The sequence below is a fragment of the Sceloporus occidentalis genome, unplaced genomic scaffold (genome assembly GCF_023333645.1).
Source record: "Sceloporus occidentalis isolate IW3139 unplaced genomic scaffold, rSceOcc1.0.p SCAF_8, whole genome shotgun sequence".
NCBI lineage: Eukaryota > Metazoa > Chordata > Lepidosauria > Squamata > Phrynosomatidae > Sceloporus > Sceloporus occidentalis.
This window is the reverse complement of record NW_028316988.1, coordinates 47,147,950-47,167,346: the sequence shown is the minus strand read 5'-3', so window position 1 is coordinate 47,167,346 and position 19,397 is coordinate 47,147,950. Positions and strand designations below refer to the sequence as shown.

At 40.9% G+C, this 19,397-nt stretch overlaps 1 protein-coding gene across 3 annotated transcripts in view; it reads right to left on the bottom strand.

Annotated features, from left to right (window-relative positions):
* The window catches only part of LOC149308838 (connector enhancer of kinase suppressor of ras 2-like), a 318,424-nt gene that overhangs the window by 48,882 nt on the left and 250,145 nt on the right, over positions 1 to 19,397 (bottom strand). For all 3 annotated transcript variants that reach the window (XM_089536538.1, XM_089536539.1, XM_089536540.1), the window contains one exon: positions 7,201 to 7,235. In XM_089536538.1, the coding sequence (XP_089392664.1) occupies positions 7,201 to 7,235 (35 nt within the window). The remainder of the gene's footprint in view (positions 1 to 7,200; positions 7,236 to 19,397) is intronic.

Genomic DNA, 19,397 nt, shown 5'->3' with positions numbered 1-19,397 from the left:
AGTCTTTCCATCTCTAGATTTTAGCTATTTTGTAACTGCTGGTTGGCAGACAGATGGGGTACAAATTGACAACTAATGATATGACAACTAATAATAAATAATTAATAATAGCAATGACCCATAGTTTGGATCATCTACTTAGCTATGCATGTGTAATTCAATAACAGCTGCCTGTCTAATCCTAATTTACAAGGCAGCAGCTGCACCAAGAGACAGATCTGTTCAGCTGGCAAATGGGGTGCAGGAGGATGCTTTTTTCACCCCTACTTCTCAGCAAGCAAAGATGTGACAAGGAATTGTCAAGGGCTCCTTCTTCTGATGGTTGCAGCCTTGCTAGCTGGTTTGGGAGTGCTGGGAATATCATTGGTCGGTGTACTGATCATTTGTTCAACAAACCTCTGCCCTTGGTGTGGCTGCTGCCTGGTAAAGTACAGTTGGAAGGCATTTACAATTGTGGCAATAGTGCCACAAATTGGCAGGTACAGAACAGTTATGGATCTGTAAGTCTAGGTCACGGATCTATAACTGCAGTACAGAATGCCACACAATATTCTCAGTACTTCCACTTTCTACTGAAAGCTGTAGTTTACTTTGCTAAAAACAAAAACAAAACAAAAAAATCCCAAAACTTTTTTGCTTTCTTTGTGTCAGAAAACTCAGCGCTTCCCTATGAGAACGTAAATCTGCCGAGAAAATCTGACAGAGCTGTAACGATAAAATTTGGCCTGATAAACCATCCATCTCAGCCTACAGTTTGGTTTTTCAACTTTTGACATTGAGCATAAGAAGTAACATAAGGCCCAGAGCGCTCAATACCAAATGTTTTTCTTTCTGCCTTAATGGATCTATGATTGACTGCGCCACCCGTTTAAAAGAAGTGGCAAGGCACAGCTCTCTGAAGGGCAAGCAAGCCGTCGCAATGCATCGACCTCACTTTTCATTGTACGCATTGTGTAAAGATGGAACGTGGGCTGTGGGCAAAATCTCTTTCAAAAGTAGATAAAACAAGGTCCCTTGGTTCTTTGGAGAATGCAAATATGGGGAAATGCTTAACCTATGTTTAACTTGTTAACACTTAGCCTTTCTGGGAATATCACAATTGTCAGGATATTATTTTTACAAAGAACAGAAAGCTGAAATCAGGCATACCCAAGGAATGCAAGGAAGAATATAAGAAGAATACTGTTGGATCAGACTGAGGGATCAGAGGTGTCCCAATACATTTTGTGGCCTGCGGCAAGGAGAAGATGGCACTCTCCCCTTCCGTATATAAAAGCCAGTTGGTCTGGCAGCTCAATCAGACTTCAGTACAGGTGATGGGAAAATGTTCTTCACTGGCCTAAAGGAGTAGTTTAAATGGCAGAGAACCAGCTTTTTGGCACATATAGCTCTGTCCACCAAGAGAAGGCAATGTCCAGGGGACTGTGGCCCGGTACAGACAGTCACAAAGTGCTGGCCTGCGGGTGGAGTCATGCCGGAGCGTCCACACGTTTGACGCAGTGACTCCGCCCCCTCGCACCATGACGTTGCACACTGTTCTAAATGGTGTGTGGCATCATGGTGTGACCCTGGCACTACATCTAGATAATGCAGCACCAAAAGGTCATCACAAAGCTGTGCCGCCACGCCTGTGGCACCTTTTAGATGGTACAAAAAGGAGCTGCATTTGGTGGTTCCTTTTTATGCCCTCTGGAGGCCGTATTAGGGCCACAACTTGCAGTGGCCATGACCCCGATCCAGCCAGTAAAGGGGCAGCTGCATGCTGTTCTTTAGGGGCTGTTTGTACAGCCCCTCAGTTAGGTAGCCAGGCTGGGAGCAACCCAGGCCTTGAGATTTCAGAGCTCCAAACCCTATCACCTAGGGATGGTAGTTGTTGGTATTATGTGTCTTCAACTCATTTCTGACTTATGGCAACCCTAAAGCGAATGTATTCTGGGCTAAGAGTATGTGACTCAGCCAAAGCCACCCAGTGGATTTCCATTGCCTGGCAGGGAATCAAACCGTGTCTCCAGAGCAGTAGTCCAATGCTCAAACCACTACACCATGCTGGCTGGTGGGACTTAGTGATACCTGAGAGGATATGAAAAGAGAGGTGGGCCAGGTGGACCCTCTGGAGAGTCTACAGCAGCCACTCCAAAGCAATCTACGACAGGACCAGCAAAGCACTATAATATGCATGCGTAGCAACAGCAGCGACATTTCTAAACTACTTCATACTGAACTAAGCAGTCTCTAAGTGTTTTACAATGTTCAAGTTAATTTCCCCGAAAAAGCTGGGTACACATTTTAGCGACCTCAGAAGGATGCCAGGATGAGTCAATCCTGGAGCCCCTGGCTGGAATTGAACTCACAACCTTTATAACAGAGTGTACACTGCTCAGAAAACTTTAGTTGGGGGAAGCAAAAAGTGCAATCATTTTTCAGTAAACAAGCTGAATAACATTTGTACCTGTTCCTCATCAAACCACAAACCAAAAATCCAGCATCCCATTTCTTACTAAACTGGTGCTTATGGGAAATGTGCCAGCATGTGTCCTATTGTTACTGTCCCAGTTACTGATATTCAGTGGTATACACTTCCTGAAAATGGATGTTCCACTAAGCAAATGCAGCCAATAGCTGGCAACAGTTTGCCTCTCCATCAGTTTGTCTAATCCACTCTCAAAGCCATCTAACATGTAATTGAAAATCTCCCGAAAGTTTGAAATACCTGAAAATAGGGTATTTTAACACCTGCCACTCAAACCTCGCAACGTTAAACTTATCTCAGCATAGCAGCTAGAAACTCAGCCGAGTAATCTGCAGCGTTCATGCTCAGAGTAGAATTTGGCCTTCGCGTATCTGAGCTAGATTCAGACTGGGGGAAAAGGAGGCGGAGGCGGTGGCAGACATAAGCATACGTTTCGAAACAAGGCAAGTCATAGACGCAACAGAACGGAGGCAGCGCGGAAGTTCCCCTTTCAGTTGTGCTAAAAGGAAAGGGGTAGGGTTGTTGTGTTTCCCAAGGGCAATTTGGAAAAGTGTCTATGATTTATTCAATATAGTTATTAAATTATTTATATCCCCATTTTGTACATAGACTACAATGTTAAAATAGACAGGTAAGAATTGCGTGCGAGTTGTAAGTTAAGATCACACTCTGGAGATTAGGAAAATTAAGTTAGATTTTATCTAATTGCTAAGCATTATATGATAAGAAGAGATGTGGAAGGTTAAGATAATGATCATGGCAGAAGAAAGTTGGACAATGATAATAATAATAATAATAATAATAATAATAATAATAATAATAATGTTTATTGTGTGCATGTATGTTGTTATTGTTGTTTGCCTTCAAGTCGTTTCTGACTTATGGCAACCCTAAGGCAAACCTATCATGGGGTTTTCCTGGCAAGATTTATTCAGAGGGGTTTTTGCCTTCCTCTGAGGCTGAGAGGGTGTGACTTGCCTAAGATGGGTTTCCAAGGCTGAGCAGGGACTTGAACTCCATTCTCCAGAAGTCATGGCCCAATGCTCAAACAACTAAGAAGAATGTATTTACATGTATACTAGTATTTTTAGCTTTTGTGTTGTAATGGGCTACATTTTTTTTCTTGAATGCTGTACATTTTGTGATGCCTTGTCGTCTTTTGCAGTTAGGACATCTGGTCCCCCTCCCTTAGGGTTGCCACAGGTTGGAAATGACTTGAAGGCACAACAACAACAGCAACAACAAAATCAATTTTAAATAATGCAACCATAAGATAAAATCATTTAGGCCCAAAGGCTTTAATAGAAAGTCAAGTTTTGACTTGGGACCAAAATGATCCCAGCACTGGGCCTCTAGGGGAGATAATGCCACAGTTGGGGTTCCACCACAATGAAGGCCCTCTCTCATGTCTTCCTTCAATGTGTCCCCTTATTGAAGGGGGCCCTCCAATAGATATCAATTTTCAGACAGGTATATATATAGAGACACATTCTCTCAAGTATCAAGATCAGAAGCCAATTAGGGCTTTAAATTCATCACCAGCACCTTGAATACAGACTGGAAATACATAGGTCGTTCAGAACACAATTGTGTGTCTGTTTCATATGTAAAGGTAAAGGAAGTCTCTTGACATGAATGTCTAGTTGTAACCGACTGTAGGGGTGATGTTTATCTCCATTTGTAAGCCGAAGATCCAGCATTGTCTGAGGACTACCTTGGTGGCCATGTGCCCAACATGACTTTGCAGAACACTGTTACCTTCCCACTGAGAAGTGGTACCTATCTATCTACTTGCATTTGCATGCTTTCGAACTGCTAGGTTGGCAGAAGCTGGGACTAGTGACGGGAGCTCATCCCATCTTGCAGCGCTTGGGCCTCGAATGGCCAAGCGTCCAGTCTTTCGATCATCAGAATTGGTGTCTTAGCCACTAAGCCACCACATCCCTATGTGCATTCATACATACACACATGCATTTATAAAAAAATACCCAAGGCACTTTGCTCACAATGAAACGGATAAGAATTAAATCAAGGTGGTGCAGGGATGTAGCAAGACAGCGAGAAATGGTCCGCTTGAAATTTCTTCAAATATGTCACTTTCAAAGGCAAAATCACTAAATTCTTTTTTTCCTCTGCTAATGTTGAATGTCTTTATGATATCAGCATGTGTATCAAAACAGAGAATGGATTTTCATGCACAGCTATATATGCACCAAAGGCAAGTCCTGCAGCATAAAAAGCGTACATGCGTGGAAAGGCATTTTCCTGTACATCTACAATGTCTTAGTAAGTTCAAGAAGTGTTATGCTGCTGGGAAGGGGTCCATTTTTAAGATTAACTAACTTCAACCAAGGGTAAGATTTAAGATATATGAGATTCAAAGAGAGAGGGAGAGGAGGTTTGGTTCTGCTGGATTTAAAACACATTACTCTGCATGCCGTTTGGTGTGTAGGAAGGCTGTTGCAACCAGAGAGTATAGAACTGAACTATATATATTACCTGATTATTTATGTTAAGGCGAACTTGAATTTTAACAACCATTATTTGAAATAATCTTTTCAAAGGGAGAAATTTCTACAAAAGAGAAATTGTAGACAAAAAAAATGATCTGCTGGTAGTATATAATAGTCAAGGAAGTCATTGAAATCTAGGGAAGGATTGGACTCTGAAGTTGATGTGTTAAATTGTTTTGCTAATAGACAATTAAGTGAAAGATTTCAAAAGGACCCAAAAATGCAAAGGTTCGACCTCTCTAAACCATAGTTTGAAAGTAAGTTGTGTGCAGAGGACAAACGTTTGATTGCTAAAATGTAGAGAGTATTGTTGAGGTTTGAAGCAGGAGGGGAACCAGTGAAGGACTTTATGGTGAAATGGGCTCAAAATATTGCTTCAAAAGGAATAATGGGAAATAATGTGGACAAAGAAATTGAAATTTATCTTGACTTTTGATTTAAGGGAGAATTTTACAATATGATGTATAGCTGGTATTTAATACCAGATAGATTATCGGAAATGTTTAAGAACTGTTCAAACCAATGTTGGAAATGTATACAGAATATACATTTTCCCCCCATATGTGAAAAGGCATAGAAATACTGGATTCAAATTCATTCAATGTTAGAAGGAATTTTTAATGTCAAGATACAGATGAAATCAGAGATTTTTCTACTTGGATGCTGACTGATCAAATTCAGAAGAATCATGAAAAAGACATTATAATGTATGGTTACAGTGGATAGAATAATATACACTGAGATATGGAAAGACACTGACAGACCAATAGAAGATTAGCAAATGAAGACAATGGATCTTGCTGAATTTGACAAATCGACAATGTTGAGCAAAGATAAATCTTAGAATAATTTTATGCAAGATTGGGAATTGTGTATTTCATATTTGCAGTCTTAGTGGGGACATGAATCAGTTTTAGAGAAATAGTGGTATATCACTTTGGGGGAAGTCAGTAGTGTTAAATGTTCAATTGCAATGCTAGAAATTTGGAAACTGAAGGAAAATTTCAAGGGGGATAGCATTCTGCTTTTAGGGGCAAAGGCCTGATTTCTCCTCTTGTCACTACATTTCTGCTGTGGCCCTCCAGATGCCATTGAACTATAATTCCCATCTGCCTTAGCCAGCATAAGACATTATCACACAAGGACAATTGGACGTATAAACAGGGATTATCCAGTGAAAACTGTTCATTCGCAATTAAGATTTTCACATGAAGTTGCAATTAAATGGCCATTATCCTGGGAATATCGCACAATTGCGATAAAGCTTTTCACATGATGTTGTGTTGAAAAGTGATCAAAGTGGCATTAACCCGTGAATAACCAGGCAATAAAGAGCAACAAATAATTCACGGTAAAATACCAAAAATGCTGTCTTGCTGTTTATTGCTTGGTTATTCCTAGGATAATGGCTCTTTTATTGATCTGTGTCTGAAAATTGTGCAATTTCCATAGGATAAACCCCGTTTAAACTTCCAATTTTCCTCTGTGTGATAAAGTCCCCCTCCTCATCCTTTCCTTTAGAAATTCAAAACAAATATGATTATATATTTAGGCAATAAAGTGGTTGCACAGAAAGTGAGTTAGTGCACTTCATTTCCACTGGTTTCAGTAGGAACTGAGTTACGTTTCGACTTAAATTATCCCATTGATTTCATAAGGAGACAGGTCCAACTAGCTTGGCATAGATCCAGCTTAATGCCTTTGGGCTGGATCCAGACTTAATCCTTCCAGGAAGAGACACAGAAATCAATGCGATTGATTTTGATAGGTCTTCTCTAAATATAGCTTTGTCTCTAAGCACAACTGAATTTTGACTTTAAATCCAACCATTTCAAAAAAAGGAGTTCTTTTTTTTTACTTTTGGAAAGTTAAGTAGTAAAATTTGAACTGTAGCTGGAAAATATATTTATTTATCTAAGTCAACATATGAATTGCACCTTGTAATTCCAACTGAAATGTTGATTTTTCCAAAAAGACCCCTGAAATCACTTGTATCCTTGGCTCATCCCTTTCCCATGCAATCGACAGGTGATGCGGTTCTATTCTGTTCTAGTTCTATTCTGCATATGATGTGGCAACCTTTGCAAATGCAATATTGTCAAGGGACACAAAATCTCAGGGAGGTTTGTCACACATTCAAATTAACACAGCTGGCAAGCAGCTCTCCAAATACATTCACGAGGAAGACGACAAGAAGACAAAGTTTTTTAACATTACCTTTCAGAATCTCCAGTGACGGTATCTCCTGCCCTCTGCAAGAAGGAAGAAAAAGAGAAAGAAAAAGTGATGTTTTCACATTTGGAGAGGAAGAAGAAGAAGAAGAAGAAGAAGAGGAAGAAGAAGAAGAAAAAGAGTTCACTGACATGATCAGAACTGTCTTATCTGCAGGAAAAACAAGGCCACGGAAACAACCCAAGTCAGCAGGTTGGTAGTTCAAACGGGAAGGAAGCTGAAAACCTACCCTCAGTCTGAAGAAAGCTTTTGCAAGAACCACTAAAAACAAAACTGATTTTGCAATGCAGGATACAGAGACGGGGCTATTGCCTGTTCCTTTTTGTGTTTTAAACCAAGGAATAGTCTGAAAGGCTGTTAGGATGGAGGACAACATATTTTAATTTTAAAACTGCAACGTGAATGTACAGTTGTCCCTCCATATCCATGGATTTTTTATCCATGGATTCAGTTATCCAAGGATTGAAAATTCATAATAATAATAATAATAATAATAATAATAATAATAATAAATCCAAAAAAGCAAACCTGGATTTTGCCATATTATATAAGGGACACCATTTTATTATGCCATTGTATTTATAGGGACTTGACCATCGATGGATTTTGATATCTACAGAGGGTCCTGGAACCAAACCCCGACAGATATCAAGGGCTCACTGTATCAATAACGAAAAGTCACACCAGGAGTATCTCATACACAAGTGCTCTTGCTTTGGAGTCATCCATGGAGCAAAAAGAACTTGGTGCAGGGAAAGGGTCTATGTCTATTGTCCTCTAGGTTCCAACACCAATATCATGGACATTCCCAGGAGTGTAGCTATGGAGTTGGTGGATGAGGGCATTGCCTCTCATAAGAATTCTGTCCCCCAAACTGCAGGTCCTTCATAACCTCTCTTTGGAGAAAGTTTCACAGCCACCAACAAAGCCCTGTTTTACTGAGATATTTACAAATTTTGGAGTTTTGTGTGGGTTTTTTGGGCTATGTGGCCATGTTCTAGAAGAGGTTATTCCTGATGTTTCACCAGCAGCTCTGAAGATGCCAGCCACAGCTGCTAGTGAAACATCAGGAATAAACTCTTCTAGAATATGGCCTCATAGCCCCCCCCCCCCCCAAATCCACAAAAACCCACGGATGTTGGCCGTGAAAGCCTTCGACTTCATAGTTTTTTAGTCCATTGCTAGTATTAAAAACAAATCAATGGTGTAGTCTTATCTAGTTTTACCCTGATATAGACAGTGTGCTTGTTTCTTAGAGTGCACCTGCACTCAGGGTGACCACATATCCCAACCATAAAGGAAGACAAGGCACCACAAAATGTAGAGCATTCAAGAACAAGGTAGGACATTACCAGAGAAAAGATTAAAAACACTCATGTAAAAACATGCTTCTTAGCCATGCACCAAATGGAGGACATTGTGAAATTCCTCCTGAACAGAAGGTTGAAATATAGGACATGCCCTGGAAAAGGAGGATGTCTGGTCACCCTGTCCACACTATAGAAATAATGCAGTTTGACACCACTTTAACTTCCATGGATCAATGCTATGTAATCCTAGGATTTGTAGTATGTCAAGGCACCAGAGGTCCCAGAGAGAGAAGGCTAATTATCTCACAAAACTATAAATCCCAGAATTCCATAGCATGAGCCATGGCATTTAAAGTGCTTTATATCCCGCTTTTCTCCCAAAATCAAAGTGAAGCCTCAGTTCTTCTGCCGCTCCTCTCCCTTGTTCAGCATAAAGTAAAATGGTGTAGCTTCTATAGCCAGTCAAACAGCTTGGAAGCCCAGACAGACATGCTCTAAAATTGTCGTACCATTTGGCTATTTGCAAACACTGCTAAAATGTGTGAACAGCTTCAGAAACTGCAACTCTGGAACTTTGGAAAGTCAGTTGTTGGCAGACACAACAGGGAATAGTAAGGGACTTTGTCCTCCCCCTACTGATTTGTGTATGTAGTAGCTGTCACAATTAATTAATTATTTTAAAGGAGCATATGGATGCTAAGTACATCCGTAGCACTGTTGTGCCCAGTCCTATATATATATATATATATATATATATATATATATTACGCAGGGGATTATCAGCAATTCTTCACTGACAGCTAGAGCTGTATAGGCAACTTAGTGTATTTGTATGCGTGTGGACTACAGCTCCTATCATTCTCCACCATTTGTTGTGCTGGATGGGTCTCATGGGAGTTGTAGTTCCAAATGTAAGCAGGGCTCAGGTCGCTTACCGCATCCCTGCACCAACAGTGGCTGAAGGCACTGACAAATGATAAGATTGAAATGTTTTGAACTAGCAAAGTGAACAGAATTCAAGGATGCTTTCCCCAAAAGTATGCTAGACAGTGGAATATGAAATATACATCACCATTACATTTCCATTCTTTTTTACATTCTGTTTTGGAGGACTGATGGTTTCCAAAGGTATTAACAAGAATCAAACAGGGCAATTCATAAAGCAGCCAAGTATTGAAAGGAGTAGCAAATAAGCAAACCTTAAGAGATCTTCAAGACCTTCTGAGCAAATAAAACAATTCTGGCTCCAGGTTTGGAAGATCCCACTGGTGAGATGCCCAGGGGCCATCTCTCTTCAGTGGGCCAACATCACTGCCAGCATAGTTACAGCCACCCCATTTGCTTGCCTTCTCTCTCTGTGTCCTGTGGGAAGGCACTGGGCAAGTCAAGGATGCAGCTCTGTCTCCTTACTCTGTTTTTACATTGCTTAATGCTTAAATGCAGCAGCTCAACAGGAATAAAGAGAGAATGAACAAAAGAAAGAAAGAGAAAAGGAGAGGTTCTGATAGCTGGAAAAAGATTGTTTCCTGGAGCATTGGGTTTGGCAGCTCTGAAAAGATTTCCCTTGTCAGTGAAATCTTTGAATTTAGTTTGAAATGAGCCTTTTTGGGAAGAAAATTCCAGTCCTAGGGTGCCACAAACTAGAAGGACCAGTATCCGTTTCCTATACACTTCTAGAAAGAGCCAGGGAAGGACCCCAAAAATGACCATTCAAACATTATTATATAAGGGGGAACAAAACAAACACATCTAAACATAGCAACCACACACACACACACACACACACACACTCATATATATGCAAGCTCTTGAATCGTAGAATCGTAGAGTTGGAAGAGACCTCAAGGGTCATCCAGTCCAACCCCCTTCCATGCAGGAATACACAACGAAAGCACACCCGGCTGATTTTTTATTTTATTTATTATGGTATTTATACCCTGTCCTTCAGCCCAAAGGCCACCAGCCTCTGTTTTAAAACTTCCAAAGAATACAACTCCACTAGACTCCAAGGCAGCATATTCCACTGTCAACTAGCATTTACCATCAGGAAGTTCTTCCTAATGTTGAGGTGGAATCTCTTTTTCTGTAGCTTGAATCCATCGCTCTGCGTCCTAGTCTCTGGGGCAGCAGAAAACAACCTTGCCCCTTCTTCCTTATGACATCCTTTCAAGTCCTGTAGGAATGCATGGTCATATCTATCCCTATTCAGAAGTGAACCCTACTGAGACTTATTTAGAAGTATGTCCCATTAAGACTTCCTTCCAGGTAAGCATATATAGGATCACTGCTTAAAGACGTAGAAGTTTGGGATGCTTACCCCACTTCGCCTTCTGGTACGTTGGCCCTGAATTTACTGTAATGCTCCCATTCCTCAGTTTGTTTCAGTAGACTTATTTACAGATGACAGTTTTAAAAAACCATTTGTTAACATAGTTAACAGACATTTGTACTGTAATTCATTGCTGAGCTACATATTTCATCACTGTGCTGACAACTGCTGTCAACATTTTCAGATGAAGTTAATTTAATAATAATAATAATAATAAGCCGTCTATTATCCTTAACCATTCCAGTTTCTTGGGTCTATTATGACTCTCTCTCTCTCTCTCTCTCTCTCTCTCTCTATATATATATATATATATATATATATATGCATGTATATATTACAGAGATGATCATAGCTAGTCAGTTGTGAAAACTAGAAACTTCAGGACAGAAAGAAAATTTATTTGGGGGAAAATTCTTATCGAGGAGCAATGAGCCAATGTGGTGTAGTGGTTTGAACACTAGAATATGATTCTGGAGACTAGGGTTCAGTTCCCCACTCAGCCATGGAAACTCAGTGAGTTGCCTAGTTTGAGTCACACACTCTCAGCCCCAGAGAACCCCAGAATGCTACAGGGGGTACTGTGCTTGATAGAAATACCAAATACATATCTACAGAGTCTGTATCCACAGATTCAACCATCCATGACCCTCCTCTAAAAATTCAGAAATCTAACCTAATCAGGGATATCATTTTATATAATGCATACAAATGGGCCTTGGGCATCCATGGATTTTGTATATCATGGGTCTTGAGCATCCATGGACTTTGGCATCCATGAGAGTCCTGGAACCAAACCACAGCAGATACTAAGGACCTACTGCATTCCTGCACTGTCATAGAAGAATAAGAAGCATTTCACCTTTTAAATAGTTTTACCCAGACCCATGTTCCTGCATGCTGCTTAACAGCTAAAAATCCTAGTTTAGAATCAGAAGTGGATTTCTGGCCACTTTCAGGATATATATATATATATATATATATATGGATGCATGCATGCATTTTTGGCAGTCTGTTCAGCCCCAGATGGTACTAAGAGTGGAAAATTGGCTGAAAATGCCTACTCCTGTCTTTAAAATAGTGCCTTGTATCAGCTATGACATCTACAACAAGCTCCACTGCTATTTTGGGACTGCTGACAGTCCAAAAGTGAACATCCTTTTTTTACCAGCCTGCTATAATTTAATTGTTCATTTGGTGAAATGAAACCTACATGTCCTGTAGCATACAGGTTTAGAGGCTGATTTAGAAGGAATGATTGGCCAACAGACATAAAATGGACAGGTTTACTATCTGGCCTTTGTTCGTTCCTTCAGAATAGTTTTCATTGTGTGATCTATCAATGGAAGCTTTTAGGAGTCAGGAAGGGGTTGTGTCTGAAACAAGCAAGGTTGAGCTTCATCCTGAATCCATTCGATTGCCAAAAGAAGCCAAAGAGAGCTACATTTTCATGTATACAGTACATGTGTGTTCTTTCCATGAATGCATACAAGGGACTAATGGCATCCAGTGCTCATACGTGAGACACGGGAAAGGTCCTTCTCAGCTGTGGCACCCCAAATGTGGAACATTCTCACTTTGAAACAAGGATGGAAACAACTGTATATTGAAACATCTTGTTCTAGTTCTAACTACCATGCTCCTAATAGGAAACACTCTGTGTTATACAGAAAAACAGTTTGAAGCCAACAGGGATACACCCACTTGTAACCAATCTTTAAATATTTCACTTCATTTTAGGGTATGCCAATGGTAACAGGGCGGGAGAAGAGGCCGCTAGTAGTTGTGTTATTTAATTAATCTGCAAAGGGGGCTGCGTTGTAGAGGTGATAAATATCAATTTAGCCGGATTGTTAATAGGCTCTTTAACAAATTCTATGAAATTTGTATTTAATTAAGGAAGGTTTGACATAGGAAGCCCCACTTAGCTTGAGGAGTGCTTCATTTAGACAAGCCAGCTTGCTGACTCTGAGGGAATCACTCGCATAAGTGTCCTTCAAGGTTGCCACACCAGGCCTTTAATTATCATCATTTCCAGACATCGCCTCCTAATACTGTATTAATGACCTGATGACACCAAGCACTTCATGCATCCCAACCATTAATTTGCAGTCCGCAAGCTGTATTAATTTGGAGTCATCTCTCAGAGACATCGCCACAACATCCAAGGAAAATCAGCAGCCCCTGCTAAAAATTTTAGTGAACCACTGGAGAGCAAAAATGGGAAGCATATAACAATCTCCCTGGATTTGCACAAGCAGTTTTAATTGTTTGTTCTGCTCTGCAACAGTCTGGCTCCTCCAGGATGAGCAACAAGGGCTAGTCGTTCTACAGCTCAGTCCATACCCTCCAACATTTCACAAATGAAAACCGGAACACATGTGGCCAAGCAAGTGCTTCAAGATAGCAAAAATGATTAATGAGGAAGAACAGACAAGCAAGGGGTGGTTGCAGTACCTTGCTTTTGCTTGAGACTGCAGGGAAGGGCAAGGGAATCTCTTCTTTTCCTCTCCCCCTGCTGACTAAATTGAGTGCCAACTATGTTGGCACTTTGAACTCAGTTTGCAGCAACTAAAGTAAGCCAAGAACAAAGGGAAAAAGTGGAATGAGAGAAAACCACAGAACTTTACGGCAGTTCCTCCTGTTGCGCTTTGGCAGGGGCTGTCCCAATGAATCTTCTGTCTTTCCAGTGACTTAGGTGGGGTACAGACTGCCCAAAAGGGTGGTCTGCCTGTGCCTTGTTTTGCTGCGCAAGGAAGCTGCAGTGGACAAACCGCGTGGCTTTCTCGCACAGCAAAAAGGACCCGCAAAAAGCGGGTTCTTTTGGGGGTTCCATTGTGATGCTGCAGTGTGCCAGTGATGCACTCGCAACATCACAATGGTGTCGTGACGTGAGGACGCTAAGCATCCGTTGTTTCAAAATGGCGGCGCCCATCTATACAGGGCACCGCCATTTTGACACCCTCATCACATGAGAGGGGCGAGGGGTGTCTGGAAGCGCTGCCCCTCTCATGTGACGGCGGCGCCCCATTGCGCCCATCTATATAGCACTTTAGTTATGCAATCGTACAGTCCCTTGTCACATTTTTGCCTTTGATTCTATGATAATTTTTAAAGACATTTGAAATTTATATCTACAATGTATATACTAATCTTTTAAAATGTATTTAAGGTGTAAAAACAACATGAGAAACCTCTCCCCACATATTATTTATATACCGTAAATACTCGGCTATAAGTCGAGGGCAGGTTTTGGGGTCAAAATTAAGAATTTTGATATGATCAGTGGCCTGTGTTTTATTTTCTTTTATTCTGTATCTCCTTTTTATCTGTGTTAGTCTATGGCCGTAATAAAGATTCTTCTTTTTCTTCATGTCAAACTGCATTATTTTTGCAGTGCAGATGAGGGCTGGATTTCTTAGTGGCTCTGCTATCTTAGCCTTAGTTAAATGTGTGCAAATTTATGTTGCATGAAAGGACATACAGGATTTCGGCTACTATTTTTTTGTTTTAAAAAAAAATCCACAACAGTTAAAAACATATTTAAAGCAGAATTAAATTAAAATTGTTATAAACATTAAAAATAGAGCTTACCACCTTACACACACGCTAATGGTCCAGAATTAAAATCCAAAGGCCTGCTTGAATACAAATGTCTTCACCTTCCAGCGGAAAGTAAGAGGAAGGTAAAAGATGAAAGTGCAAAAGCAGCCATACTGCTGAACATAAAGGGAACAAAAATAATTGACCATGGAGGATCTACAAAAATTCAACTTAGATTATGAGGAAATCAAAATAGTTAAAAAGTTCCCATACCTTGGATTAAACATTGATAAGAATGGAGATTGCAGTCAAGAAACAAGAAAATTAGGAACGGGAAGGGCAGCCATGAAAGAACTAGCCGATCCTAAAGTGTAAAGATATACAACTGAGCACTAAAGGTAGAATTGTCCAAGCCGTTGTATTCTCCAGCACTATGTATGAGTATGAGAGCTGGACAGTGAAAAAAAGCAAATAGGAAGAAAATTGACTCATTTGAGATGTGGTGCTACAGAAGAGTGCTGCGGATATTGTGGACAGCCAAAACCACCAACAGATCCTTGAACAGATCAAGCCTGAACTCTTTCCTGGAAGCCAAGATGATGGACCTGAGGCTGTCGTACTTGAATAATAATGCTAGAAAAGGTAGAAGGCAGCAGAAAGAGAGGAAGACTGCATGGCAGATGACAAGACTCAATCAGGGAGGTCACAGGCCTGAATTTACAGGACCTGAACAAAGTAGTGGAGGACAGGAGAATCTTGGAGATGCCTCATCCACGGGGTCGCCATGAGCTTTGGTCAACTTGAGAGCAGTTAAAAGCAACAACAAAGCTACGCAAGCATCTGCTGTCATCAGATCCATTCACAAACTTTCAGATGCTTGTGGTTTAAATCCTTGCAACATCCAAAGTTGCCCCTTGAGATGAACTCTAGGTTAGAGCAAAGAGGACAATTTCCCCTCCAATTGCCTCTCTATTCCAGTCTGCCCTCAGCACCACCGAGTTCTGAGAGTCCATCCCTTTTCTTTCTTTGCACACTAGACTTTGTACGTCATGCCACCTTGGATCTCCTGGAACCACAGATTCATAGTTTAAATGACCACCCTGTGTTTTCTTGTCAGTTTCAAAGATAACCATGTAACTGAAAATGGATGCAAAAAAGATCAGATTACTTTTGCAATGACAAGAAGGGATTTCCTTGAAGTGCTGACAGTCGGGCTTTGCAATCTGATCATATAGGATTATCTGCTACTGTCTCATAGCAACACAGTGAAATAAATATAATCATGCAACCTTTTATCTGGCTCAGACATTAACCTGTTTTGTAGTATTTTGCCAATCAAATATGACACTAAATATGTCATTTAAAAATGACAACATTTAAAAAAAATTAATTTATATCCCACCTTTTCTCCAGTGTAGGACTTAAGGTGGCTATAAAGACAGAAAAGAGAGAATATGAAAAGTCTGGTGCCAACTTAAAGACTTATCATATGACACCGTTATAGTGCTATTATTCCTTTTTAACTGCTATGGCTGCCTCCTATGGATTACTGGGATTTGCAGTTTAGCTAGGGGCATTCAGAATTCTCGACCAGAGATCTCTTGGGTCTCACTAAACTACAAATCCCCAAATTCCACAGAATGTTGCCATGGCAGTTAAAGTAGAATAATAGCACTGCAACAATATAGTGTGCTATCTTCTTTACAGGACACCCTGGCAGTCAAAGATGGAAAGAAAGGCCAAAGAACATTCCATCAAAGGTAGTTTCTTAAGAGATACATATCTGTATGAGATACGTTAGGGTCCATAAGTCGGAAATGACTTGAAGGCATGCAACAACAAATAATCAACTCAACCCTCAAAATATCCCAGACAGCAATCATAGTGTCTGCTACATTACATTCTGATAAGACATTTCAGGAAAGGAATTCAGAATTAACTTGTTCAAGCTATGCTGCCATCCTCAAATAACACCTATACTAGAGAATACAACCTTGATCTCAGTTGAGTCCTAGGCCCTGTCTGCATGGATGACAAACCTAATTCTCACCTTGACGCCAGTGCTGTCTGACTGCACAATACATCACAACCTCCTGTGAAATACAGTAGGTCTCCCCGTTAACCCCGTTAACCCAACTTTGCCCAAAGTGAATGGCCTGTGCCTGGAGCTGAGGCTGCCCAGCTGGTCCATCCAAACAACACTGCACCATCATATCAAGTTTGGCCAAATGCATATAGAATCGTCGAATCATAGAGTTGGAAAAGACCACAACAGAATTGAGTCCAGCCCCCTGCCAATCAGGAGCACCAATATGGCTAACATCATGGCCATTCCGGGGCCAGTTCTGGAACACAATGCTCTGAGATTAGCCCCAGACACACCATCCAGTGCAGGCAGAGCCCTAGATGAACGGAACCAAACTTAATTGATAAATGCTTGTTTCCCCATTTTCTTCTGGAGTCGCCCTTTGAGGTCCTTTTATAGCAGTACCTTTCAAAATGGTTTTCCAGGAAACTGAGAAGTTGCCCCATTGTGTAAGTCAGATCTACACCAGCTTATTCTCCTCACTGCCTTCTACATATACATGAAAAATGATTCTAAGAGGACAATTATAGATTCACATGCAAGCATTCACATACACTCAGGGACAGCTTAAATATTTCTGACAGCTGCTGCAACCACCACCATCATCAAGAAAGACACTTGTTCGATACCATGGATGCTTCATGTAAGAATTTGTGGAACTATATCTATTAGAGTTGGGTGCTGTCCAGCATCATTAATCTTCCTACTTTCTGCTTTACCTTGGTAGGTTTGAAAAATCTCCCCTGGGAGCTGTTCTGCAGTGGCTGTACCAGGCTCCATTTTTCTTAATTGTCCCTCTTGTCATGTCTATAATATATCCCAGAGGACAGAGGCAAATGTCCAGTCTCCTTTCAAGAGCAAAATGTGCCTAGAATATGTTTCTCATCAGGGCTGCCTTATCGTACAGGCTTTATGGACCTTGTCTTTATCTCTGCTTATAATTCAATAGACCTCCCAATCTGAGCCGGTTGCAACTGATTCTAGATTATATGCATCTGAATTATCGCAGGATCCACCAAGGTCATGGACTTGTTTGAAAGTTCCTCTCCAAGGAGGTGCATCCCCTCCAGGGATCAAAGGCCATAGGTAATCTTTGCTTGAGAGCTGACACCTTTACTATAAAGGCTTTATATTCTGTTTCCTTTTATTTATTTATTTTAAAAAAGGAACTGGTAAAGAATATTAAACATAAAAATTGATCCCTCTTGTGGATCAGTCTGTTGCTTTACCTCTAGCACAATTCTGCTGGAGGTTGTACACCAGACTACAGTAACCAGGGGCCTATCCACACTACAGAATTATAGCACTGTTGCTTTACTTTAACTGTCATGGCTGCATGTTATGGCATCTTGGGATTTGTAGTTTGGTGAGGCCCTGGAGCTCTCTGGCTGAAAATTCCTAAGGCCTCTCCCTAAACTGTCCATCCTGGCATCCCACAGAATGGAACCACAGTGGTCAATATGGAATAAAACACTATACTTCTGTAGTGGGGGTCCTTGGTTAGATCACGATGGTGGGTCAATTATTTGTTTCACAGTTTCACAATTATTTGTTGAACGGATCAAGCCTGAAATTTCCTTGGAGGCAAAGAAGACTAAACCGAGGTTGTTGTACTTTGGTCATACCATGAGAACACATGATTCATGTAGAATTGTAGTACTACCTTGAATCCCATTTTGGGAGAAAGGCAGGATATAAATCCCATAAATGAATGAATGAATGAATAAAATAGCACCATTCAAGTGAAATGTTGTATAATGCTGGAAAGACCTTGATGTAATGTTGTACAGAAAGCTTTCCCAGGCTGGCAGACCTGCAGATAGGTTGAAATGCAACTCCCATCACCTCCAATACTTTAATGTTTCTTACTCCTCCTCCTCTTCTTTCTTCCCCTTCTCTTCTTCTACTTCCTTGCACCTCCTCCTTCTGGTGTAAAAGGCTTTTAAAAGTATGTAACTTACCAAGGGACACATATTGCAAAAGACAATAATGCTGGGTGAGAGCCAGCATGCCGTATTGATTTGAGTGTTGGACTACACTCCATCTTGGCCACAAAACGAATTGGTGGACTTTGGGCAAGTCACATGCTCTCAACCCCAGGGGAAGGCAATGGTGAACCTCTTCTGAACAAACCTTGCCAAAAAAAACCTGTGATAGTTTCACCTTTGGGGTCACCATAAGTCAGGAATAACTTGAAGGACCACAACCACAGCAACAAATGTTAAAGGCACTAAGATAAGAGAAAGGCCTCTTTACAGGTGGATTAATTCAGTCAAGGAAGCCATGGGTGCCCTGAGTTTGTAGGACTTGAGCAGCACTTGGAGGTCTCTCATTCACAGAGTCACCATAAGTTGAAGCCAACTTAATGGCAAAGAGCAACAATAAAACTGGGAAGCGCCTGATGGTTTCCTGTACTGCAAGGACAAATCTATTGCTCAGAGCAGTGTCACCTGGCAGCCTCCCAACTCAAGAGGTGCCAAGCAAAGAGGATGGCAGAAAGGCTGGCCATTTTATTTCACAGCGATACAAAAAAGGGAATGGCAAGGCATGAGGTCTCGCTTTTCAATGTGACTTCCAGCAAATCAAGTTGCAGATCGGTGGTATAAATGCTTCCATTGCAACATCAGTGTGTCCTTGCCTGAGGTAGAGAAGAAATTTCACCGTCTCTCCAGCGATTACACTAATGCTCACTGACAAGCTGTACTCTGGCTAGTGAATATTAAATTCTAAGGCTCTCTTCCCCCTTTCCTTCCAGGAGGAAGAAGAAAAAGAGATTGAAGACAAGGAAGAATAAGAAGACTTAAAAAAAATCAGATATTCGGACTGGGTTTTAGAACTTAAGGTGCTTAAAGGAAGACTTTTGAAGGGTGTGCTGTATTGTTTTAATTGTTCCGTTTTATACTATATTAATTAAATT